Below are 25,359 nucleotides of genomic sequence, written 5' to 3' on the forward strand. Positions count from 1 at the left end.
GCTTCTAGACAATTGTCACCCTTGTCCCTTACCACCAAATCAAGTCCCACAGAGGTTATCCTCTGAAAAATCTCTAAAACCTACCCGCTTCTCCCCATCCCCCCAACACCCCAGTGCTACCTAGCACATCCACAGGATGTTGCCATCCACCTTCTGGTCTCCTTGCAACAGATAGGACCTCTGAAAACCATTCTCTACAATGCAGCCATCTCTTTCAAAATGTGCATCTCATTGGATCACATTGCTGTTTACTTAAAATTCAGTAGTTTCCCATTGCTTTAAGGTTAAAGCAGGGATTTCTGCCCTGCACGGGCTGGTTTTCACCGATCTTCCCAAGTTCTCCTCATAACCACCAATAACTATTCCAGAGGTACCCTATACCAAACTCTCATTGTCCCAAGAACTAGACTTATGCTGTCCTGCCTGAAACACCCTTTGTTTTTACCAGTTACCAGGTCTGTTCTAGGTCAGCTCAAATGCTTCGCTGCCTGCCTTGACTAAATCAAATTCCATTTATAAACTCCTTTGTTGTACTTAAATTTTAATGGGATTATTTGGGCAGTGGTCTCACCATACCAGAGAGTAGGCAGTTTTTACTCCCTCGTACCCACAATGCTCAACAAAGGAAGCAAAGAAAGAGCTTGGTTAACTATCGGTAGAAAACACGAACAATTCAAACAGGGCAGTTTAGAGGTTATTACAACTCTCTGGGAGAAACCAAGGAGTTGCTGTACTAGAGCACATTAATGTTGGGGAGCACTTCAACAGTTAATAATCAAAATTGACACTCTTGATAAAATTATTCCAAACATTCCCCAAACCACTTTCTACTATCAGGGCCCATGGCCTAAGTACCTAAGGTACTGACACCACTTTCAGATTAAAAGTAGAAAAAGACATTGCCTGGGACCACCAGAAAACCAAGAAAATTGACATGGCTTTAGTACCTGCCCCCCCCCCCCCCACCTCACTCAAAGGCCATTTTATTTGGGGGAAGGGGGCCCATCCACCGAGAACTAAGTGATACATGACCACTTTTTTTCAGAAAAATAGATTTTATTTATTCATGAGAAATGCAGAGAGGCAGAAGACACCATAGGCAGAGGGAGAAGCAGGCTCCTCGAGGGGAGCCAGAGGTGGTACTTGATCCCGGGACTCCAGGAGTCATATAAACAGCATACACTTAAAAGAAGCAGGCGCTTAAGATACACAGTATAATGCTTTTTATTCAATTCACCAATAAACTAAAAGTCCATTTCTAGTTGTTTCTTTCTTTTGCATGCTACATTTATTTTCTTAGGAAGCAAAGCCCTGTAAGGGGCAGCCTCACTAGTCTTCAGACTCAGATTCATCTTCATCTTGACTAATTTGGAAATAACGAAGTTCGTAAGTCTCTTTGTCAGATGCAACCACACGAAGCCAATCACGAAGATTGTTTTTCTTAAGGTATTTCTTGGTAAGATATTTCAAATACCTTTTAAAATAAAAACATGAATTTCATTAAGAAATACGGTATTTACGATGCAAAAGATAATATAGAAGATATGCAACTGTATTCATCTTGAATGTTCCCCCAAAATATTTGTATCATGCATTGTGCAAGGTTGCTGGGAATATGAGAATAAGGTAGCCTCTCAAACCAAGTTACAATCAGCTGATGCCCTACAAACTATTCTCTCATCTCCCTAAAATAAACATCCTTTTTGTTGAAGATACAAAGACCAATAGTAGCTTCTCTTCAGTTTTACTACCATAACCAGATTACCTTCCTATCACCACTATCAACCTCCCTATCTCAATCCTATGATCAATCAACAAAAGGAAACCTATTAAGAGGGCTGAACCCGTTTAGAAGTTCAAAGTTATTGACACACTTAGAACTAGCATATGGCTCAATTCTTATAAAAAGCTTTCAGCACGGTCTAATTTCATCATTCCAGCCATTCTCTTCCATTTACACTTTACGGCAATTCTGAACTACCACCCATTCCTCAAGCTTCCCTGTCCTTTCTTAATGCTGTTCCCTCATTCCACAGCCTGACACTGCTCATCTCAGGTTCTCTGCAAATTCTTATGCCCTATCTCTACCTTCGCCACAGCAATTACAGCATTGCATTTTATAATTATGTGCATGTCTGAGATAAGATGCTTCCTAGCATTACCTTTCATCCCTGGATCCCTAATGATGAACTCATAACCACACAGCTAACATGCACTGCTGTTTCAGTCCAAGCCACCACCAGTGCACCTGTCCTCACAATAGGTCCACAGCTGTCAGCTTCTACCATCAATCTTTTCCAGTTACAATTATTAATTCTCTAAGTTGCATGTCTCACTCCAGCACTTCATGATTTCCTTGAGCATCTTACTAAAAACATGAACCCTGAAATCCTCTTTATACATTTACACAGCACTTACAACTACTTAGTATCACATTTCATGGTCTCTTTCCACTAATTCAAGCTCCTTAGTGGTAGGTACTTGCCTGCTTGGCTATCTGGTCCTACAAGAGTGCTTTCATGTTAGTACTTAATATCTGTTGAATAAATTAGACTAAAACTGGCAAAATAGACTTTACCTTTCACTGGCTGCCTCTACTACATACACCATTAAAGCCTTAAAAATACATATAAGAAAACATATTATTTAATTTGGGACATTAGTTTCATGTTACACATTAGACATGTTTCTTACAACATATTCTAATATTAAAACATCTAACATTGTTAAAGTTTGTTAGTATTACAGGAAACAAATACCAACCTTTTAGAGAACTGTTTCTCAGAAACTACCGTGATTTTATTCTTGAAGCGTTCAATGTGAACAACATTCCCCAGATTTCCAGTTTTTCCATTGACTTTAACCTTCTCCCGGAGAAACTGCTCCTATTTTACAACAGAGAAAAAATGCAAAACTAGGGAAGAAAACCCTAGATATTCACTAGGGAAGGTACCCTAGGAATAGAGCTCAGGTTAAAATCAAATATTACACACTTATTTCATTAAGAACTCTATTACAATGATAAAAACAAGCTGAGTAGAGGGATACTTACAAAATTTCCAGAATCAAAAATTCCATCTTCTACTGGATGGGTAAGGTCCAAGTTAAACTTCCAGGTTGACTTCTTAGGCTTCTTGTCTTTCTGTTACAGAAGTAACATAACTGTAACTACTCAGTTTACTCCATGTATATACAAAACTTTAAAATCTGTATCAGTCCAAAGATGTACAATGTTCTATATATATATATATATATATATGAAATAGTGCAAAATCCTAAAAAATTGCTAAATATCTATTGGATATATACCCCTTTTCTTAGCCAGGCGGTCCTGTCTGAGAAGGGGTACACTCAATATGGTTTAACCCGGGTTTTTGTGAACCCAACGGGAATTTCCACTGTGCCCCATCTAAGTGTCTCAAAAGTGCAAAACTCAAGAGAGCTTAAAGCATGTGGCAAGCTACTCTTAAGTTCCTCTCACCAGAAACTCTCAAAGACTCGTATTAACTTTTCTGTATATTCAAACTGAACACCACCTGGGGTTGGTTCGAACCTCTAATCAAGCCCATTCTGTCTCACTCATCAAGAGAAGTGTCACGGCCTTTATTAGTATTTTCCAGACCACCGACGTTCAATCTTAAGTTACCAGGTACCCTTTTACTGCAGGTCAGGCCCTGTGGGACACAGGTAGGGTACCTCGGCTTGCCAAGTTGGATTACAGGCCAGAATAGGAAATTCTAACCATTCAAGTCTAGAGAATGAAATCCTTATATCGTTCTAGGCTGGGGGGTGGTAGTGTTGTACCTTAAGTCTTGTAAACTTTTTTAAAAAATTTATTTTTTTATTTTTAAAAGATTTTATCTATTCATGACAGACAGGGAGAGGCAGAGACACAGGCAGAGGGAGAAGCAGGCTCTCTGCAGGGAGCCCGACGTGGGACTCGATCCCGGGTCCCCAGGATCACGCCCTGAGCAGAAGGCGGCGCTAAACCGCTGAACCACCCGGGCTGCCTTTTTTTTTTTTTTTTTAATTTAAAAAACATGCATACTTTAGTCTTCCACACCCCAAACTTAGCCCGATGCACATAACCGGGCTAGGCCAAGTTAAATGCTGCTGCAGCTACTGCCAACATACATTCGGACAACATGCTGCAGACAACCAGGTCACCATCAGAGGATACAATTCCAAGTCATACCCACCCGAATGGACACCAGGTAGTAACAAGTGAGCTTTCAGGGAGCCGAATAACTTGTACCAAAGAAGAAAAAAAAAAAAAAAAAAAAAAAAACCCGAAATCCTAGAACTGGTAAATTGGCGACATACACCTACCTTTGCAGATCCCCTGTGGGCTGGAGTTAGCATCTTTCTGGCTGACCCCCTTGATAATCAGTGAATACAAATAAAACCTCCTGGATCTGCGGGTCGTGACTTTCTTCGTTGTAGAGAGATTCGTTCACGAGGGAACCGCGCAGCTCCGAGGCGCCCCCGCCCGGACCGGCCCGACTACCCAGCGTCCTTTGCGGCGCGCGCACCCCCGGGCCGGGGCCGGCACCCGCACCCGCACGGAGACGCGGCCCCGCGCTGCCCCCCGCCCCGCCGGCCGTCGGGCCTCCTCCTTCCTCGCGCGGCCCCCGCCACCCACCATCCTAGGCCAACTGTGCTCGACAGCGTGGCAGCCGCCAGGCGTCTCGGCCACCACCACTCAACCTTCTCGTGCCCCCGACCCGGCCACCCCTCCTCCCCTCCCTTTGCCTCAAATGATAGGTTTTCCCCCAACTCGCCAGACGCAAAACCTCCCTCTACCCCGCGCGGGTGGTCTCAAGCGCCCACGGAAACCCACGCGCACTCACCGGCGCCATCTTGGAAGCCGGCTCGGCGATCGGAAGAGGAAGCCGCGGCCGCGCGCCTCGTATTTATACCGGAACGTGCTGCGTCACGCGCCGGGAGCGTAGCCCCGCCTCCTCCCGGAAGAGAGCGTGGGGAGGCCCCGCGACGCAGGGCCCCGGGGGCGTGAGAGCGGGAGGACGAGCCTCGGGAGCCGCCGGGTGCGGGCGCGCGGGCGGGCGGCCGTGGGGGGTGGTTCGGGGTTTCCCGCCCTTGACGACGGCCGCGCCCTGACCTCGGAGGTTCCCCGCGCCCCCGCATCGACGCCGCCGAGGGATGGGCGACTCGTCTTCGGCGCAGGGCCCAGAGGCCTTCCCTCCGTCCGGGGCCGGACAGGGCCTTCGGGTCCGAGGGCGAAGAAGTCGTCTCCACGGCTTTACGAGGTTCCCGGATGTTGGAAACGACGCTTTTCGGGGAAGCAAAAGATAAACTCGGTGCTTGCGGGGGGAAGAAAAGTCTTGAAACCAAAGCAAACGTATCGCTCACTTGTGGAGGAGGATTCGATCTTCTCATGGGCGTTAGTCAAGCCTGCGCAGCAACGAAGGTGGAGTCACTGCTGTGCAACAGGACCCAGGTCAGGCCGCCGTGTAAGCAGCCAAGACGGGGCCCCGCAGGCCCCGAGCTGGTGCCCCGAGCTGGTGCCCCCCCACAGGAGGCCTGCAAAGGCCCCACACTGATCCGACGCCTTTGAAAAGGGAAGATTTTTTGCAGCAAACTGGCAAGACCTGCTGCAAAGGGATGCAGACCCTTTCCCCTCTGACCGCATGGAAACGGCAGCCGCCCCGGAGGCCCTGCCCGGATGGCCTTGGGATCGCACAGAGATCCTTCTTCGCTCGTTAAACATCGTGGGCAGCAGGTGCTCAGAGCTGACCCAGACCGGAGGGAGGCCCTGTCTCAACTGCACGCTCACGACACGACTGCGAGCTTGCTTCCCTGGCTTCCTAGCCCCTATGTTTTATCTTGGTATGTGATTCTCTCTTGTGCTCTGCGTGATGTTGTGTAAGAAACTGAAGTGGAACACTAAGGAAGTGGCATTGAGTTTGGAATCCTGAACTCGCTTTGTATTTATGTTGCCCTTGCCCTTGTGACTGAATAAAGCTGCCGTTATGGAAAGACACCCCTGTGTGCACCTCCATACCGTGCTCATGACACCCGAGGACTCTTGACTTCCATCCCAAACGCTTCGCGGTTAAAATTCAACGGATGTTTGCTGAGACCTAAGATAGACTAACCACGGGGGTGGGGTGGGGGGAGGGTGGCCAAAGGAGAAAATAGCTTTTTTTTTTTTTTTAAGATTTTATTTATTTATTCATGAGAGACACACAAAGAGAGAGAGGCAGAGACACAGGCAGAGGGAGAAGCAGGCTCCATGCAGGGAATCCAACGTGGGACTCGATCCCTGGTCACAAGGATTACACGACCCGCTGAAGGTGCTAAACCACTGGGCCACCGGGGCTGCGCAGAAAATAGCTTTTGAACTTTGAAGAATTGGAGGTTGACATCAAATCAGAAAAGTGACATGTTTCTCATTTTTTTTCTTTTTATGGAGGTGAAACTCTCATACTGGGGGGTCAGGGATAGGGATGGAGTGGACTTTTGTTAATTTGGAGAGTGAACCAAGAAAGTGACAACCACCTATTATCTTTTATGACTGCAGTTAGTAATACTAGAAACTATGCTTTAATGAAGCATTTAATGTGTGGGGTCTGAATAGAGGTATTGAATTCCTGGGGAAGATCCATTTCAAGAAGGTATCTTTGGTGGTTTACTTCAAGAACCATAATAATTCCACTTGTTTTCCAAACATTAAGGGGGGGTGGGGGCGGGGAATGCAATTGGCATTTTCTACTCGAGGGCTCCTCAGGCTGCAGAGCAGAAATGATCCTTTCACTATTGGGTATTTTGAAAATAAGCCATTAATTGAGGCACTATTTTATTTCCGTTGTTTTTGGCAGACTTCCATGTTATGACCAAAACAAAAATTGTTAAGAGCTGTTAAGTACAAAGGAGATATTAAAAACGTGTTTCAAAATAGCTAGTAATCTCAAAATAACTAGGTAGAAACTATAATGGAAAAAAACAAGATGTCTCCAAATTGGGGGGAAAACCCTAACAAGAATATTAACTAGAAATGTGCTTCCCAAATTTTACACACACAGTCTGAACACAATGCCTGTCTGTCAACACCCTTCTCCCAGATATTTTTATTTTGACAATGGATTTTAAAACATGAATTAAATTCTGGAAAGAGTCAAGACAATGTAGAACAATAAGGAGAAGTTGCCTTTCCAGTTATTCAAATATACTATAATAAATGATAGATATATTTCTAATATAAACTTCAGTCATTTGATCTACATGATTCTGGAGCTTGAACAAATCAAATTATAGAAGGACAATATGGCAGATCAAATTCACAGAGAAACTCCTCCATATGTAGCCACCTTAAAAAAACTGGCTGAAACACAGTTTTATACATAATTTCTAATGTGTGATTAAGTTGGTGGAAAGTAAAAACTTCTGGAGGCAGAAATGACAAGGCATGTTCATATAAATTTGGGACTAGGATTAGCTCTGCCCAAATAGCATGAAAAAGCTAACCTAAAAGTGTGCTTGGACCGGTAGTGCTAGGCAGAAGCAAGTGCAGATGCTGTCTGGAGAAATGCACTTTTGATCCAAGCACAAAGGATCCCCTGTGATAAACTTACAGAAATATGAGCTGACATTTTTTTTTAAGTCACTACACACATAGGAAAACAAGCCACTATGAATGAAAATCAACCTCCCCAAAACCTATAAGCCAGACCAATATATATTGGAATTATAAAGAATATAAAATAAGTGTCTTGAATATATTTAAAAGCTAAAAGTATGTAAAATATGGTAAGGGAAACAGGAACAATCAAATTGGCCAGGACTAAAAGAAAAGTTCTAGAAATTAAAAATAGAAAACCTCAGAGAGAGTGGATGTGTTAAACAGGAGAGTAACCAAGCTGCAGAGAAAATTAAGGAATGGGAAATTACTTAGAATGCAACATAAAAAAGCACTACCCATCTCCAGAAAACTAATACTCAAATAACATGGTAGCACAAACAATCCCATGAAAGCAAACTGCACAGCGTTGACAAAGGATGTGTTCAGCCCTCTGTGCAAACAATGAGGCACTGAGAGAACCTTATTACCACCAAAGAGTATTGCTTTTAACTCCTCCAACCTTGAATGTTCTTTGTTAAATAATCATAAATGAAAGTTAACAGTACCAGATAGGGGAAATAGGAACTGAAGTTACTGCTGCTTGTTCTTCCTTTACTAATTTGTTTAGAAAGCATTAAAAACTATGATTAAGATTTATGCTTGCTTCAATGCGTCTTTTCTCTGTATTTAGGAAAAACTTCAGTGATTGTTTTTTTATTATTTCTAACAATTACAATTTCAGAAATAAGATTTTCCACAGGAATTCTGAATAGATCAAATTTTAAAATGAGAATAAGTATCTTTTTTTCATTAATTTTTGTCATTTTTATCTTGTTATTTTTAGCTTGGTCATCCATCTATTGGTGGCCATTTAAATTATTTCTACTCTTACACTATTATAAACAATGCTTTAGAAAACTCAAATTAATGAAATTATTATCTTAAGCCAAAAGAAAAGCTCATGAAAAGAAATAAAAAGAAGCAAAAAAGATAATGCATAAAAATATCTAAAATCCCACCTGTTTGGAAATAGCTATTTAATGCTTTGGGGGGCATGCATGTCTGTGAATGTGTATGTATAAATATAAATCATTTAGATTACACAGGTAATTATATTCATTTGTAAAAATTAGATGGCACTATATGTTTTCTGAATTAAAAAACTATTAAGAAATAATTACTGTACCTAAAATTGTAAAAATTATGAAAATAGTTCAAAGAACACAGACACATATAAATACAGAAAAATCTGGACAAAGTATACATAAATACATACATGTGTCTATATATCTTTTATCCATATTTTTTACCTATTATTAACATTTTGCCCTATTAGTTTATCATTTGTTTTTCCTCTCTCTCCATCTATATCTACATCTATAAATCTTTATGGGATGTTTCTTGCTAACCTTTTCATTTATTTCTTTTATTAAAATTGTTCTGTTTAGGCTTTCTATTTCTACTGAGATTGATTCTAATAGCCACATTTTCCTAAGAAATTGTATCATTTAGGTTTTCAAATTTATTTGAATAAAATTTTTTGGTTTTTTATTTCCTCAGCATTAGTAGCCATTCCTCTTATTATTTCTCATTTTTTTATATTTGTGTATTTTTCCTCCACCTTAAAGAAATTGGTCAGGGGTTTGTTCTTTTGTTAATTTTTCAAAGGACCAGAATTTTATTTTTTTAATGTGCTATTTTTCTATTCACCCTACTAATTTCTTATTTCATCTGTATCATTTCTTGTGCTCTCTTTTGGTTTATTTTGCTGTTATTTTCTAGTTGTTTGATTTATGACTTTAATGTCACTTATGTTTATTCTTTCATTTTTATTGATACAGATGTTAAGGCTACATATTTTTTTTACTGCTTTCTATAGATTCTGATATATAGTGTTTTTACCATCATTATATTTCAGGAATTTCTTCTGTTTGTAGTTCCCCTTTCAACATAGGATTATGTAACAACAGGTTTTTAAATTTCCAGGTAGAAGAGTTTTCTTATTTTACAATTTTGTTTTTCAACCAACAATGCTATCCATGTTTATGGTGTTCTCTGCCTATCCTTTGCATTCATTTATCTTGGAATTGATATGTGTGCTATTTTAAATATTTCCACCTTATAGAAACTGCTTTCTTTGTGTCCTAAATATTTATTCTGAAAGTTCATTTGCCTCTAAAGGAAGGTATATTTTCTAATATCAGGCTGTTATTAGTGATATGTATGTAAAATCTCCAAAAGATTTATTTCATTGATTGCACAGCAATTAAAACGAACTAGGAGGAAAGCAGTTTTAAGTGAAACTCATATACATAATTGTGAACAAAGAAGGGCAGACATACTATCAGTGTTAAGTAGGTGAGCTTCCATTCTCCTAATTAGAATCTCACTAACTAAGGTTTCCAAGCTTTTGGGGGGCCTCCAAAACACTGGGACACAAGTCATTGTGATGCTGGGATGTGCCCATGAGTGTGGCCCCAAAGTTATTTTGACTGGATCCAGAAATAAATCTCAAAATAGGACAACGGATTAATGATGTAACCTTGTAGGTAAGTTCTTTTTAGCCCATACACACCCACCGGTTGCAACTGATCCTGCTGAATGTATCATGAGAATATTGGCACACCTTATCTTGTACTTTGCTCTATTGCATTTCACAGATTTTTTTCTTTCAAATTGAAGGTCATAGCAACTCTTTAGCCCAGCAAGTCTATCATTTTTTCCAACACCATCTGCTTACTTCATATCTCTATGTCACATTTTGGTAATTTTCACAATATTTCACACTTTTTCATTATTATAGTATTTGAATTGCAAAAATCTCATAAAACTTTAATGGATTGGGTGTTGTTTATGGATGAGGAAGGAAAATGAGTTTCTTGACATGGAATCTACTTCTTGTGAAGATGCTATGAAGATTACTGAAATGACACAAAGGATTTAGAATATAACATAAACTTACTTGCTACAGTAATGGCAGTGTTTGATGTTTGAGAGGATCGACTCCAATTTTGAAGGAAGTTCTATTGCGGGTAAAATGCTATCCCAAGTATTGCATGCCTTAGAGAAATAGTTTATGAAAGGAGTAATTGATCAATTGATCAGACAATTTCACTGTTGCCTCATTTTAAGAAATTGCCACGGCCACGCAACCTTCAGGAACCACCACCTTGATCAGTCAGTAGCCAATCAACATCGAGGAAAACTCACCAACAAAAAGGACTATGACTTGTTGAAAGCTCAGATGATGGTTAGCATTTTTTAGCGATATTTTTAAATTCACGTATGTACATTGCCTTTTTAGATATAATGCAATTGCACACTTAACATACTACAGCATAATGTAAAAGTAACTTTGTATGTACTAGGAAACCGAAAATTTCATTTGACTCCCTTTGTTTTGATATTCGTTTTATTCCAATGTTCTAGAACCAAACCTGCAATATCTCTGAGGTATGCTTATAGATGTTTTAAATTTCCAGTGGAACACACACTTTAGATAGATAGTATGAGTTCTAAATGAGGCAATTCTACAGGATACCTCCTATTTGGATAGAATACTTAATTATAAGGTTAGAGATGGAGTTGGGGAGATTAAGACATGCTGACACCTAACAAATAATCAGCCTTTTCACTCTTTTTCTTTTCCTCCCAGGCGTCCCTCTGGGAGACCAAGCTACTGGTATTTACAAATGGCCAAAAAAAAAAAAAAAAAAAAAAAGAAGAAGAAGAAGAAGAAGAGTGGGACTAAGAACTGGAAGACTAATCTGGTACTTTGTTTATTGCACAATTATCTCACTGGATTTGGAAGGGTATGGATATCAATAATCCTAGCCATGGATATGAGGTTATAACTGTTCTGGTAGTCTTTTGGCATGGTTCACATGTTGGAGTGGGAAATATTCTAGAATGGTACAGTGTGTAAAAGGAAGAAACAGTTGAGCCGTCTAGGGATGAAACTATCCAGACACTGTTGATTACACATAGAATTGGAAAAAGGATGAGAAGTTTGCTTCAGGGACTCATCACACCATTCACATCACTGTGGAAAGAGAACAGCAATGCTGGCAGAGAAGCAATGTTTCAGAGTCTGGGAGGTCAGGGGGAGGGGAGGGACACTTAACTGCTCTTGCATTCTCTGGAAGAATGGGAGGAAAAGGATGAAGATGGGAATATGTTTTTACTCTTGTAACTATAGAATTTTGAACCATGGGACAATTTTACATATTTTAAACTATTAACTTAAAAATTAAAACAAAACTGTGCCCAAATCTAGAACTAAAATTTAAAAATTAACATTCACAGCCACAAAGCTGGGGTGCTCTCTAGTAAGGATTGAGCTATAAAAACATGGTAAAAACAAGTTAAATTTTCTTTTAATAGTGCTAAACACATTAATCCATACTGTTTTCTAGTATGAAGATGGTTTTAGGAATGTATGTGTACAAGAATAAGGCAAGTTGTTAAGTTAACTTTATTTTATTTAATATAACTGATGAAGTTACCAGACAAATATATTGTAATGTAACAAAAAGTTATAATTGATGTTCATCATCTATAATGTAAAGGAGTTCAGTAATTTAGTGTAGCCAAAGACAACATTTGAATTTTACCCATTTTTGAAATGTAAAATGCACAATTATAATATCCATACTACAGATCTTATGATTTTAAAGTTTTAGCTAAAACATGAGTCTCTGTAGATAAAAGCAAGAATTCTCCTAATACCTAAAACAAACAAAATGTGTTACTAATAAAGTGCCACTAGATTAGACAATGCCATTTCAACTATTTCCTTTTTGGAGAGGAGATTACAGGGATATAATCATATGGGACTAGTAATTTTCATTATACTAGCATGGAACTAGTAATTTGCATTATATTTTGTAACAAACACAAGAGTGCTTATTTATAGTAGGTGTAAAGAATTCCTCTCAAGAAAGATCACAATTATGACTTATGACAAGCTGTACAGTCATCACTGAATATAGTTTAGTGTCCAGAGTTTTTAAAAAATATAATCTCAAACTAAGTTAATCCTAAATCTACCAATACCAAGGAATGGTTTTAGGGGCTTCATATAAATAAAAGAACCTCTCCCTCAATTGTAAAATAGGTTTCACTCAATTCTAAGGCGAGAGGAATAGTCGTGGTTGGTAAAAGGTTGGCAACAAGTATGTTTCTAGTAGGTGAAAGCCTGATATGCATTGCTAAAAGATGCATCTTTCACATAAGGAAAACATGCTAATTAGATGTAGACAGCACTTTTCAGTTCAGGCACTTGAACTCACTTGGTAGTTAAGTTGATGTCCAGATGTATACTTAATGGAGAAACATTAAATTATATAGTGACTTCAAGTCATGTTCTCACAGAACATCTGTGTTCCATAAGCTAAATCCAAATGTTCCCTACTAAAATCAAATAATGAAGCCATATATCCAATTCAGGGGAAAAAATTTAATGGATTAAAGTTAATAGATTGAATTTTCTCAATTTTAACATTTTTCCACAATAAATTTTTCATAAGCCTTTGTTGTCTGTTACTTGTCTGAATGCTAGGAGAAAAAAGGCTTAAAAACTATAAAATATTATGCCTAAGTAAAGTTAGAAAATTTTAAACTGTTGATCAGTTCAATATAATGTACGGTTTATGGAAATATGCTTATAGTTTGCTCTTATATTGCTTAAGAGCCACATTTTCTCATAGTAAATTTGTTTCCAGTTCATATTATAGAATTCAGTATGTAAACATTTTCGTGTACCCAAAAGAGCATTACGAATTTTTTATCTGTTATCCCTAAATATGTTTGAGAACCACTACATCTTTGTCTGGCTCTAAAAACTATCTTTGGGGTCCATGCCAAAGGAATGCTTTCAGATACATCATTAAGGTTTGGGTTTAAGATAAGACTAACAAATTCTATTCTAAAATGAAAAAAATATGGCAAGATTCCAGTATAGATGTTACCAATGTTCCCATTTTTTTTTCCTTTAATGCTTAGCATATGGGTTAAGTATGTGGATGGTAAGGATTTTTTTATTTGCATGTATCATTGTACTACAATTTGGGAAATTTTTGCAATATACTTTCAGGCAGTTAGCTTTAAAATACTGCAACTTCAGCTCTTAGCACAAACAGCCCTGAGAACAATGCATTCAAATTACAGCTCAACTAGAAATAATCTAATTGAGAAACTTTAAAGTTACAAAAACAAATTCTGGAAAAGTTGTAAATTAAAAAAAAAGTTACCAACATTTGAGGCACTACCAGACTACAGTACTTTAAAGAGTTGGAAGGACTTTGTAAAAAGAACAAACATACAAAGCTATGTGTGCATATGCACACACTCACATTGTGCTATACTGAAAAATTGTGTCCCCAAATTTTATAGCCTAGACATTTTATTACAGCATCTCTTATTAAAGGTATCATGCTCTGGCTGCAGGAGAGTTTTGGTAATTGTTACAAAGCACTGGTACAGAATTTTGTACCATAAATGGTAACGGATTCAAGAGCTTGGTTAGCAACAATTTCAAGTGACAGACAGCCCTTGGAGGGGAGAATGAAAGAAACATCATAATTATGTTTATGATGCAAATGCTAAGTCAAAGTAGCAATGATTTGATCAATTTCAGAGGGTATACAACTTTGTAGTAGCAAATAAGGTATATAACAAAGTCTTCACAGTAGAAAGAAAATATGTTGCTCTAGAAACAAACAAATATTCCACTTGTTAATATTGTATATAAATTGGTGAAATGCCTGCAGACAAAAACAGCGTATCATTGCATAATCTATCAACATGACAGTCTACACTCTATACATGGTAACCTGTGATATTTAACATTTGCTACAAAAAAGTACAACAAATACTAGGAGTCAACGTCTAATATTTCTGATGTCAAAAAAGAATGAAGTCACTTCTGTTCTATGTTAAAAAAATGTTTACCTGCTTCCTTTTAATATAATTTATAAAGCTTTACTAAATGAAATATTTTGTTCTAGAGAAACATGTACTGACTTACGTGAAAATAAACAGTCCCATATCTTTAAAATCTATACTTATATATCAGAGGAGTATTTACATTTCATTATAGTACTTAAAATATTTATGCATAAATAGCTTTTGCCATTCAAGGTATGAAGATAGAGATGCATTATTTTAATTTACATATGCTTACCTCACAATTGAAAATGTATTTATGTGAAGTTTGACAAGTTAGGAACAACGAGGGCATGCTAATCCAGAATTAATAGTAAACCAGAACACTAATATGGTTAACTGGGGTCATATGAGTGACCAGCAAGCAGCATAGATTGAGAACTTCCTGGGATTCCTGTGGGTAACAATGCCAACCAGCAACAAGTAAAACACACAGTATAGATTACTAAAAAAACTAGAGCAGTATGTAGTAGATACTTAAACGGAACACTGGAAAGAATTTAGCCTAATTTCTAATTGTGCTTTAGATGAGCAAAAGCTAAAATGTTACACTAAACTGATTAACTACAACCTCAATATTTCTTGTGCTTTAGAACTCTCCTTACATTTCTCTTAAAATATCATTTCTTCTCCACATGGATCTGCTGAGATCAATACAAGATTTAAAAATGTGCACAAATTAAGTAACTAAAACCTTTAGGATCGTCTATTTCTGATGCCTATATTCAGTTACTGATTAGATCAGTTACAGCATCATATATGTTTTCCTCTAGATGATAGGAACAAAGGCCTTTCAGAGTTCAAGGAATGATAGGAAAGGTCTCATACTGTTTTAGAGAATGAAGGTATTACTGAAATAGTGATTTTTTTTATGAGTTTCATTTCAATATAATGATTGTTACTGAGTCAAAGGTCCTCACAAACCCTGTAACAATGTCTAGAACCCTGGAAATAAGATAAACGTGATTCAAAGACTAAAGAGAAAGGTAGCTGAGTCACCTAACACTTTTTAAAAGACTTCCATTTCTAGAATTCTTTCTTAGTTCTGTTTCGTACCAGTAACTTAATTAAGTACATAACAATCAGGAAAAAATAGATGTACTTCTTAAAATAAGTAAAATAATAATCACATAAAGTAACTCATCTTCCGTGATTCACTTTCATTTCACTTTAGAAAAAGTGTACATAAATTTAACAAATGTGCCAAAACAATTTAAAGTAAGAATTTCCAGTTTTTTGTCTGACAACTAAATATTTTAATGTAAAAAAACAAATGAACAACAAAAAAAAAAACTCCTTAAAAATGGTTGGAAAGGAGTGACTATTATAAATAACAGCAATTTATTCAACATAATTGATAAAAAGCACTACACAGTATCCTATAAAGCAGGTCCCTCCTTTAAATACAGAGAACAAATGGAAAAAGCAAAAACATAACTAGAAACTTCCTATTTTTATGCCCAATACACAGGCCTCCAGTAAAGACCTATAGTTCTAACCAACTCCCTGTGCTACAATCTGACTTGCTAATATTATAGTCACCCAACAGTTCAAGGCCTGTCAACCACAAGCAGGTACCAAAATCACTACATATAAGGTAACATTTAGTTCTCCAACAATTTTGGCAAAGAAAAGTATGACTGAGGTAATACAGGTGGCTGCACATGCCTACTAGGATGACTGACACTTTTTGATAACATGGTATCTATTTAAGGATTTGTGCTTGCCACACACAGGCTGAAACTGTGACAATCCCAATCCATAATCTATTCATTCTATAATAAGTGTGAAATTAATGTAGAACAATTCAACTTAAATGTGGTACTTCAATACCACTAGATGCTACATTGTCTGATTTAAAACCCTGGTTTATTTATCAACTAAAATTCAGGAATGATTTGCTCAGACAAATCATATCTGCTGAAGCCATCTTATCAGTTTCTTGGACTCATTGAAAACCACAGGAAAGTTATAGGAAAGACACCTACAAAATTAAAAAAAAGAGAATTACACATCTTGATTATTTTAAATTAACAATTGCCAGCAAAACCAACTCAGCACAATTTCAAAACAATTAAAAAAGAAATGAGGTTGCTTATGAAGGCCATAGCTTTGGTGACAATTTAGAGCCAAACTTTAGATCTGTGGTTGATCCAGACCTAAACATTTTGCTCGTGCCTGATGTTCCCATTTATTTGCAGGGCTTTATGGCTACAGCATATTCTTCACTCATTGCACACATAACAGATACCTAGAAGGCAAAATGTAGGCAAAAAGTTATTCAGAAGGCAATACATGTATAAGATATATTTAATTTGTTATAGGCTTCGTATTTGTGGAAATTTTATACACGTTGACCTTGGAAAGAAGAATTCCAAGACTAGATAATCTACTTTCTTTATGGTTTTCCAGAGCAAAATTTCTCAATTGTGGTTTTTTTTAAGAGAACTTCCAAGAACAGGGAGAAAAGAGCTATAAATACCTCAATACTTGCTAGATGTTATACTTCTGAGAGTTATAACAAAAAGACAGAGCAAATCACTTTCACGCTTTAGTATTCCCATAACAACCTTTCTCATCCTTAATAATTCAGATGCTGATCCTCAAAACAGATTTGGGTTTGGCAGTATCTACTCATCAAAAAGTGAACTTTGATACTTTCTTTGGTAATGGGTCTCTAAGAGTATCACGGGAAAACTGTCTTATAGAGACCATTCTAAATTTCAGCAGTATTTAAAAACTACATTTCATAGTTGGCATTTTTTGCTAACTAGTTTAGGCCAAAGTTTTTATAAAGAGCAATTTCCCCATAGGTCTTTACCTGTACATCTTCACCTGCATTGTATTTTCCTTCTATTTCTTTACCTAGTTCACCTTCTGGCAGCTTAAGATCCTCACGAACTTCACCAGTTTCTGTCAGCAGGGAAAGGTAACCATCTTGAATGCATATGAGCTATTAAAAGAAATTGTATCATTTGCACTGATTAGATTATATTGGCTATTTGTAATATTTATATAGTTAGGTTGCAATCCACAATAATTGTAGAGGTACAGTAATACACTAATATATTCTAGTGCTTAAAAATGCTAAACATATAAAAGCATAAAAGATGTACAGACTAAAAGTGTAAGTTCACTCTTTCCTGCACACCACCTTCCCCCAAATATATATATAATCATATATATATAACCATATATATACATATAAATATAGTATGTCCCAAAGAATTTATATTTATGTAAACAATACAAATAGTTGCTTTCGAAAAAATAAATGGGAATCCAAAACGATTCCCTTTTCAAGGAGCCTGCTTGTGCCCATCTTCAGAAAAGTAGCAACTTGGAATAAAATCTGGAATGCTTTAGGTTGTTGGAGGAGAGGGGATGTTTGTTTCCTTTGCCTTCCTTTGGCTACCTACACATATACTTCAATCCCTTCTGGACTGTGCTCCCTTCTCCGTCACATGCCGAAGTTGTCCTCTCCTTTGATCTAGGCCAGAACCATGGATGGGCAGCAGGTTTCTTTAGTCACCAGCTATGACCTTCCCACCAACAGGGAAAACTGTATCCTTAGAAATCGGTAGTGATGGATGATCTAGCTGTAAGAGTGTGGCCATTAACATGGTGACAGAAGACAGGAGGGCTCTTCAAGACATTGACACCTTCAACACCTCCATTGAGGAGATAGATACTCCTCAATGTTGCTGACCTCATCTGAGGGGCTGCCGTGCTCTCTAGCCCTACCTAGGATTCAGTCCATAGGGGGCTAAAGAGGAGCAGGAGTGGGGAAGGAAGAGAGTCATGGGATGGACATCTTGTCATTTTTTTTCTTTGAATAAATGTCACTTTTTGAAGCAAGAAAAAAAAAAGGGATATTACAGGTATTTTTCAACAAATTGTTTTCACTTAACAATATGTCTCAGAAATCTTTCCAAATTGGAAACTATGGACCTACCTTAGTCTCTTTAACCACTTCACAACTGCATAGGTAGATTGTAACTTATTTAAACTCTTTTCCCATGGGCATAAAGTTAATTTTAGTTTTCCATGATTACAACGTGTTCTTTAATTGTAAACTTATAATTTACAATGTGATTATGAACAAACATCAATGGAAAATTTTGGGTCTTCAGTTTGCTACCAACAACATTAGAAGCTAGAAACACTAGCTTGTTGATGATATTAATGAGACAAACTCAGTCTAACCTTCAAAAAGGCAGTTTTGACATCACTAAATTTTTTTATTATAGGAATGAGGAAACAGGCTGTACTCTTATTCTAAAAGCATGTACATTATCAGTATGCTCATACTTCTAACAGATTTTATAAAAGGCAGTTATTCAGAATACAAGATGCTAACATTGACAAACACAAAAGGGGCCAAAGATACGATCCTTACCTCCCTTTAGTTACCATGATATAACACAAGCATACCGTAGAGGTAGATTTCAAAGCTATCTTCTGTGGTACTACCAAGTCTGGCTATGGCTTTCCTCAGACACCCCACCAAGAGATTTCAGCTTTTGCACATGTCTAAAATCTCAAAACAAAACAAAAAAATCCTCCAAAACAACCACAAATACTTTTAATTCATCTTTACATCACTCAAACATTTGTAAGGTGGTTGGTAGAGGAGAGGGGAACAAGGAGGTGGAGGCAGAAGTATAGTGTTTTGTTTTTTTTTTTTTATCACACCAAACACTGTAGACACTAAAAAGCAACAACCACAGTAAGTCTAGTTATCATATGTCATCATACAACTGACTCCCTTTACCCATTTCTCTCATCCCCACCCCCTCCTAATAACTGACCACTAATCTGCTCTATTAGTTTTGTTTTTGTTCATTTGTTTTTTACATTTCACATGTAAGTGAAATCATACAGCATTTATCTTTCTCTCTTTGACTTATTTCACTTAGCATAATACCTTCAAGTTCCATCCAGGTTATTGAAAATGTCAACATTTCCTTTTTTATGGCTGAGTAGTAGTCCACTGTGTATATATACCCCATCTTCTTTACCCATTTATCCATTAACAGACATTTAGGTTGTTTCATATCTTGGCTATTATAAATAATACTGCAATGAACATCTGAGTGCATATATCTTTTGAAGTTAGTGTTTACATTTTGTTCATATAAATACCCTGAAGTGGTATACTTGGATCATATGGTAGTTCTACTTTTTTTGAGGAACCTCCAAACTGTTTTCCATGGTGGCTGTACCAATTTACATTCCTGGTAACACTGCATGAAGGTTCCTTTTTCTCCAGATCTACTCCAACACTTGTTACTTTTTGTCTTTTGGATAATAGCTATTCTAACAGATACGAAGTGATATCTCATTATGGTTTTGATTTTAAGTTCCCTGGTAATTAGTGATGTTGAACATCTTCTGTACCTGTTGGCCATCTGTATCTCTTTGGAAAAATGTCTATTTAGATCCTCTGCCCATTTTTTAATCAAGTTGCTTGGGGTTTTTTGCTGTTGAGTTCCTTATATATTTTGGATATTAACCCCTTATTGAATATATATTTTGCAAATATTTTCTTCCATTCAGTATTGTCTTTTCATCTTGATGGTTTATTTTTTTGTACAGAAGCTTTTTAGTTTCATACAGTCCCACTTGTTTATTTTTGCTTTGCCTTTGTTTTTGGTGTCAGATCCAAAAATTTAATGCCAAGACCAATGTCAAGAAGCTTACCCCCAATATTTCCTTCTAGTTTTGTGATTTCAGGTCTTCCTTTCAAGTATTTAACTCATTTTGAGTTAATTTTTGTATATTGTATAAGATAGTCTGGTTTCATTCTTTTGCATGTGGCTGCCCAGTATTCCCAACACCATTTATTGTATAATTTTAAACAATTAGTGACAGGCTTATAAGGTAGGTCTTTCTAATTTTGGCTCTTTTAACAATTTAAAGAAAGAATTTAAAGTTCCCACTGCCATTAGTGACTGAAACATAAAAACATAATAATAATAATACTGATGCTTTGGTATTTCTTTATGTAATGGTGGTATTTTATTTTTAAAGAGTTAAGAATTCATAAGTTAAACTGTGGGATGAAATAAAGAGCATTTCAAACAAAAAATGTATAGACATTATAAAAACCTAATAAAACAACATATTTTAAAAATTAAACATCTTATTAAATTGCTATGTGAAATAAAAATAAAAATTTTTTTATTTTTTTTTAATTAAACTTTCAAAAACAAAACTACACTATACAAAAATAAAATTAGATAATGGAAATTATTTGATCTTCTTACACAAATTATTTAAAAATTTTCAGACACATAGAAAAGTTACAAAAATAATACATCAAAATCCCATATCTTTTCCCCAGACTCACCCATTGTTAATATTTAACCACATGTGCATTTTTTCTGTGTATGGGAATGCATAAAATGCATACAACATACATTCTTATTCTTTTCTTCTTTTTACCAAACCATTTGAGAGTATGTTTCAAACATCATGACTCTTTAGCAATAAATACTTCAGTGTGTTTTCCTAAGACAGACAAACTCTTATATAATGAGCTTATTTTTCAAAATTAAAAAATGCATTATTGTTAAAATATTTAGTGTATAGTCCATACTCAAATTTGACAATTGTCCAATATTGTCTTTGATAGAAACTTTTTTCTCCCAACTCCAGGCTCATACCTTGTATTATTTGGTGTGGATAGGTGCATGAAGACCACCACAGCACAACAAATATAACTGAAAAGGCTCACAGAGTTAATTTTTTTAAATGAACAGAAATAAGTATTATATGGTGACTTGATAACGAAGTGATGTGATCACTGAGCATTTACTGTGCCAGGCACTGTTCTAAGCATTAACCTCACAATGATCCCATGAGGAGTTTATTATTCTTACCCTCATTTTATAAACAAAGAAAAAAAGGTGAGAGGATAAATAACTTGCCAATCAAGGTCAGATAATTAGTATTAAAGTAAGGATTCAGAACTAGCCTGTTTGACTTGAGTCATTCTCTTATCCATAATAGTGTAGACTACATAGCAAAGGCTGAGATAGGATGAGGCAAGCGAGGCTCTTGTCTTGAGTGCAAAATTTAAGGTGGCACCAAAAAAAAACTCATCAGTGACCAAATATTTTAAAATTAGAACTAATGCAAAAATTTCATGATGAACAAAACGGCAAAATTTTAAATAAAAACAAAATTTGAATTACTGATTTTTTTCCTTTTGCCTAAGGCTCCACTGGCTTGACACTGTTAGTGGTCCTGTTTTCATTTAAAATTTTGTGCTCACTTACCTTGTTCCCCTCACCCTAGTCTGGACCCTGCTGTATCCCCAAATAAAACCCAAACCAAATTTTTCCTTTTTGTTAAATCTCGAACTCCAAACAATGACTGGCTAATTTGATCATAGTAGTAATCATATGAATTACTGATACTATCTTTTTGAAATGCCCAAAGGCAAAAGCATTCTGTATTAAGTACATATTAATATATATATAATAAATATTGAACATTCAAAGCATTCACATGTTAAGGATGAAAACAGAAATCCATTTTTTGGTAAAAGAAAAGTCTATACCTAGCCTTAGCTACACTATCCTTACTTCACTGAATAATCCCACATGCATTTAACAAATGTTTATTGAGCACCCACTATAAGCCATGTCTAAATTAGGTGTTCCAAGTACAAGGGAATGGTTAGATGGAATTTTTATGAAGGCAAAGGGGGGGGGAGCAGAAAAGAATTACTTTTTGGTACATATCTACCGATAAGGTAATTATGGGATACATTTTCTCCTTAATCCTCCCATTATCCTTCCTTTGTAGATGGAAGATTGAGGCTCAGAGAGATTGTATAATTTGTCCAAGGTCATCCAGCTAGAAAGTGGCAGGAGCAGATCTAAACCCAAATTGTTTGATTAAAAAAACTCAATATGCTATTATTATAATAAGGCAATGCAAATTTCTAGAAAGACTCCAAAGCAACCTAGAAAACATTTACAAGTGGGAAAGTGAAAATATACAACTGCTTAGTAGAATAAAACTATGTAAAAATAGGGACGGCTGGGTGGCTCAGCAGTTGAGCATCTGCCTTCAGCTCAGGGCATGATCCCAGGTCCGGGGATTGAGTCCCATATCAGGCTCCACGCAGGGAGCCTGTGTCTCTGCCTCTCTGTGTGTGTCTCTCATGAATAAATAAAATCTTAAAAAAAAAAAAAACTACATAAAAATATTTTTACATGTGTACAAAGTAAAAGGAAATCATATGTTAACTGCAGTTGATGGTAACATGTATATAATAGAATAAAAGGTACAGCAAGAAATCAGTTTAAAATGAATGAAGAAAATCTAAGTGTCACACTTGCATTTCTGACTCCATAAAATGAACAAAAAAGAGTTTTATATACGGTATGCTTGACGATGAGATTGAAGACTTACAATAAAGACTTTAGTTATAATTAATCTGAGGTCCCACATCCTATGAGGTCAATGGTTTGGTTACCACCAATACTCCGAAACAACAAAATGCTATCATTAAACATGACTTATCCAAATGTATAATTGGAACTACAAGTTGGAAGTCTAAACCTGTAATTTAACAAAAGGTCACAGCATGGTCACTGAATGTAAATAAAACAATTACATAGTTTTGTATTTTCTTTACCATATGCCATGGTGGTATACTTTATCCCTTACATTAAAGACTTTCAACTCACTTCCCTATTTAAGAATATCAAATTCTGACTCACATTCAATAATATACAAACTTGATTGGGGGAACATGAATTCCAATGATTTCTTAAAAGTCTTAGGCTTGACAAGTGAAAAGAAATAAAATATCCAGGGGGGAGTTATCTGAATTGGAAATATTTTACAACGAAAGCTTAGTAGTTTCACTGAACACTGAACTTAGTCACAATAAGCAGTCCCTTGGTCTGAGAAATAATAAGACATGTTCAACTTTTTAAGAATGCAAAAATGTCAAAATAAAAAGCAAATCAGCTATAATTCTAGATAAGATACAAGTGTTAAATACCACTCTTTTCCATTTCTAAGATAGGTGGTGGTGCTTAGTACCTGGTTAGAAAAACCTACAAAACTACTACCAGGTTTTGTTGAATTCCTGTTGATAGTAGAATGCATTTACAACTTTAAGAGACAAAAAACACCATTTTAAAGGAAGCTAGTACTCACTTGATAATCGTTTCTCTTAATATTTGGAACATCCATGTTGTGAGTAGACGGGCAAATATCTTCATATTTTTTGCCCGTGAAAATATCAATTCCGACAAGGTGAACCTAACAGAGGAGGGAGAACAGGAAACCTGTTTAATCTTTGCCAAGTATATCACTCATTACACACACAAGAGCACAATACCAAAGCTGATTATGACAGATTCTTTCTCCTTCCAAGGTCATCTAATTTTATTTTCTTAAAAAAAAAAAAAAAAAAAAAGCAGGGGTCAGAGAATTGAGAAGCAGCGAACAACGAAACAGCTTCATGACCTATCAAGACCCAATTCCTAGTCTAGGAATTCAGTTATAAGACTGTGTAAGAGAGATGAAGTTATGTTAGAACAGGTTTTCTCATCCATAAACAGAACATGTATTCTAAATCACTGGGATTCAGGAAAAAGTTTCCATTACCGGTTAACGAAACATTATTAAGGGCCCAAACAAGGAAATGCTACCTTTCAGTATTCAAAAAGCCATGGCTGGTCACTCAGAAATCGTGGTCAAGAAAAAAAAAAAAAAAAAAGTCATTATTGCCGAGTTATAAATATGGAAATCTCACGTTCCCTACTGGAATACAAAATGATCAAAACAGCAAGGCAAAGGGAGACCGGGGAAGGGCACTGACTTACCTTGGCGTGACCGTGCTTTCCGGTCTTGGAAGTTGACATTTCCACTATTTTGCATGGTCGTCCTTTGAGAACCACGAAGCCGTTTTTGCGCAGGGCCGAGCACTGCATAGGGTAAGTGCTGGAAGCCCCGGCATCTCCAGTGGTGAAGTCGATCTCGTCCGCCATGGTGGGCTGGGGCGACCGTAGCTTCCTCGGGGGCGGGGGGCGGGGGGGGGAGGGAAACTATGCAAAAAAAAAAAAAAAAAGTTTGTGTTCGCTTTTTTTTTTAACAACGGGCACGCAAGGCAGGGAGACATCACATTTCGGACAGGCTGCGGGCCAGACATCGCGGGTCCAGTCCCCACCCCGCCCCCGCCCCCATTCGCGGAGCACCCACCCGGGAATAGTGGGCACTTTCTAACTCGGGCCTCTATAAACTTTTGCACCCGGAGGAGGGAAGTGGCAGGCGGGCTCGGCGGGGGCGGGGGCGGGGGCGGGGGCGGGGGCGGGGGTGGGGGCGGCGGTGGGGCTAGACGCCCCGGGGGCAGCCCGCCCGGCCCCGCCGTCCCAGCGCAGGGGCAGCCGGCGACGGGGGGCCCAGCCCAGGCCGCGCGTCCCCGCGCACGATGGGGATAACGGGACCTGGGCGGCCGCACCTGGCCCCCGGCCGGCTCGCGCTCCGCCCTCCGTCCTGCCGGCATCCCCGGCCCGCCCGGCCCGGCCCGGCCCGCGTGGGCCTGCGCCCCGGCTGCCCCATCCATCCTTCCTCCTTCCCTCGCTCAGCCTGCTCCGGCCCGGCCTCGCTCGGGGGTCCCGGCCCCTCCGGCTTCGCCCACGTCCTCACCTTTCAGCCGGGGACAGCGAGCCTGTCGCCTGCGCACCGGCGCGGGCCCCTACAGCTGCGGCGGCGGCGGCCCCGGCGGTTCCAGGAGACGGGGCGGGGCCGCCACACTTTCCACACCCCGGCCTCCCCGCCCCCGCCCCCGCCCGCCCCCGCCGCAG

The 25,359-nt window shown here is 38.0% G+C and overlaps 2 protein-coding genes, 1 long non-coding RNA gene and 1 other non-coding gene across 10 annotated transcripts; 2 read left to right on the forward strand and 2 right to left on the reverse strand.

Moving 5' to 3' along the window:
- Positions 1-1,206: 1,206 nt before the first annotated feature.
- Positions 1,207-4,988, reverse strand: RPL22L1 (ribosomal protein L22 like 1). Of its 2 annotated transcripts, none has more exons than XM_077880325.1 (4): positions 4,851-4,988; positions 3,053-3,142; positions 2,764-2,885; positions 1,207-1,474 (listed from the first exon to the last, which is right to left on the reverse strand). In XM_077880325.1, exons 1-4 carry the CDS (start codon positions 4,857-4,859, stop codon positions 1,330-1,332), a joined length of 366 nt encoding a protein of 121 aa, XP_077736451.1. In that variant the 5' UTR covers positions 4,860-4,988; the 3' UTR covers positions 1,207-1,329. The 2 variants fall into 2 exon arrangements, with proteins under 2 accessions (XP_077736451.1, XP_077736450.1); XM_077880324.1 differs by lacking the exon at positions 4,851-4,988 and adding an exon at positions 4,330-4,473.
- On the forward strand, positions 4,531-13,742 carry LOC144302706 (uncharacterized). Its single transcript, XR_013369733.1, has 2 exons — positions 4,531-10,829; positions 11,235-13,742. It is a non-coding gene; the product is annotated as an uncharacterized LOC144302706 (long non-coding RNA).
- EIF5A2 (eukaryotic translation initiation factor 5A2) lies at positions 12,035-25,343 on the reverse strand. Of its 6 annotated transcripts, none has more exons than XR_013369731.1 (6): positions 25,202-25,342; positions 24,379-24,600; positions 23,708-23,812; positions 17,390-17,477; positions 16,684-16,775; positions 12,035-16,508 (listed from the first exon to the last, which is right to left on the reverse strand). XR_013369731.1 is itself a non-coding variant. In XM_077880320.1 (6 exons), the coding sequence occupies exons 2-5, from the start codon at positions 24,541-24,543 to the stop codon at positions 16,716-16,718; spliced, it is 462 nt and encodes a 153-aa protein (XP_077736446.1). In that variant the 5' UTR covers positions 24,544-24,600; positions 25,202-25,335; the 3' UTR covers positions 12,035-16,508; positions 16,684-16,715. The 6 variants fall into 6 exon arrangements, 5 of the variants coding, with proteins under 5 accessions (XP_077736446.1, XP_077736448.1, XP_077736449.1 ...); XM_077880320.1 differs by having other exon boundaries at positions 17,346-17,477; positions 25,202-25,335; XM_077880322.1 differs by lacking the exon at positions 16,684-16,775 and having other exon boundaries at positions 25,202-25,343.
- On the forward strand, positions 17,805-17,947 carry LOC144302795 (small nucleolar RNA SNORA67). The gene has a single exon (XR_013369852.1). It is a non-coding gene; the product is annotated as a small nucleolar RNA SNORA67 (small nucleolar RNA).
- Positions 25,344-25,359: the final 16 nt, after the last annotated feature.

This window comes from Canis aureus, chromosome 31, assembly GCF_053574225.1.
Source record: "Canis aureus isolate CA01 chromosome 31, VMU_Caureus_v.1.0, whole genome shotgun sequence".
NCBI classification, from domain to species: domain Eukaryota; kingdom Metazoa; phylum Chordata; class Mammalia; order Carnivora; family Canidae; genus Canis; species Canis aureus.

What these genes read in the sequence shown, in the direction of transcription:
- EIF5A2 (XM_077880320.1), bottom strand. Translation starts at nt 24,543, where the DNA reads ATGGCGGACGAGATCGACTTCACCACTGGAGATGCCGGGGCTTCCAGC. An exon ending in GAAAGCACGGTCACGCCAAG is followed by an intron (nt 23,813 to 24,378) that starts GTAAGTCAGTGC and finishes CTCCTCTGTTAG; the next exon opens with GTTCACCTTGTCGGAATTGA. An exon ending in TTAAGAGAAACGATTATCAA is followed by an intron (nt 17,478 to 23,707) that starts GTGAGTACTAGC and finishes TTCTTTTAATAG; the next exon opens with CTCATATGCATTCAAGATGG.
- RPL22L1 (XM_077880324.1), bottom strand. Translation starts at nt 4,362, where the DNA reads ATGCTAACTCCAGCCCACAGGGGATCTGCAAAG. An exon ending in CCCACAGGGGATCTGCAAAG is followed by an intron (nt 3,143 to 4,329) that starts GTAGGTGTATGT and finishes CTTCTGTAACAG; the next exon opens with AAAGACAAGAAGCCTAAGAA. An exon ending in GAGAAACAGTTCTCTAAAAG is followed by an intron (nt 1,475 to 2,763) that starts GTTGGTATTTGT and finishes TTATTTTAAAAG; the next exon opens with GTATTTGAAATATCTTACCA.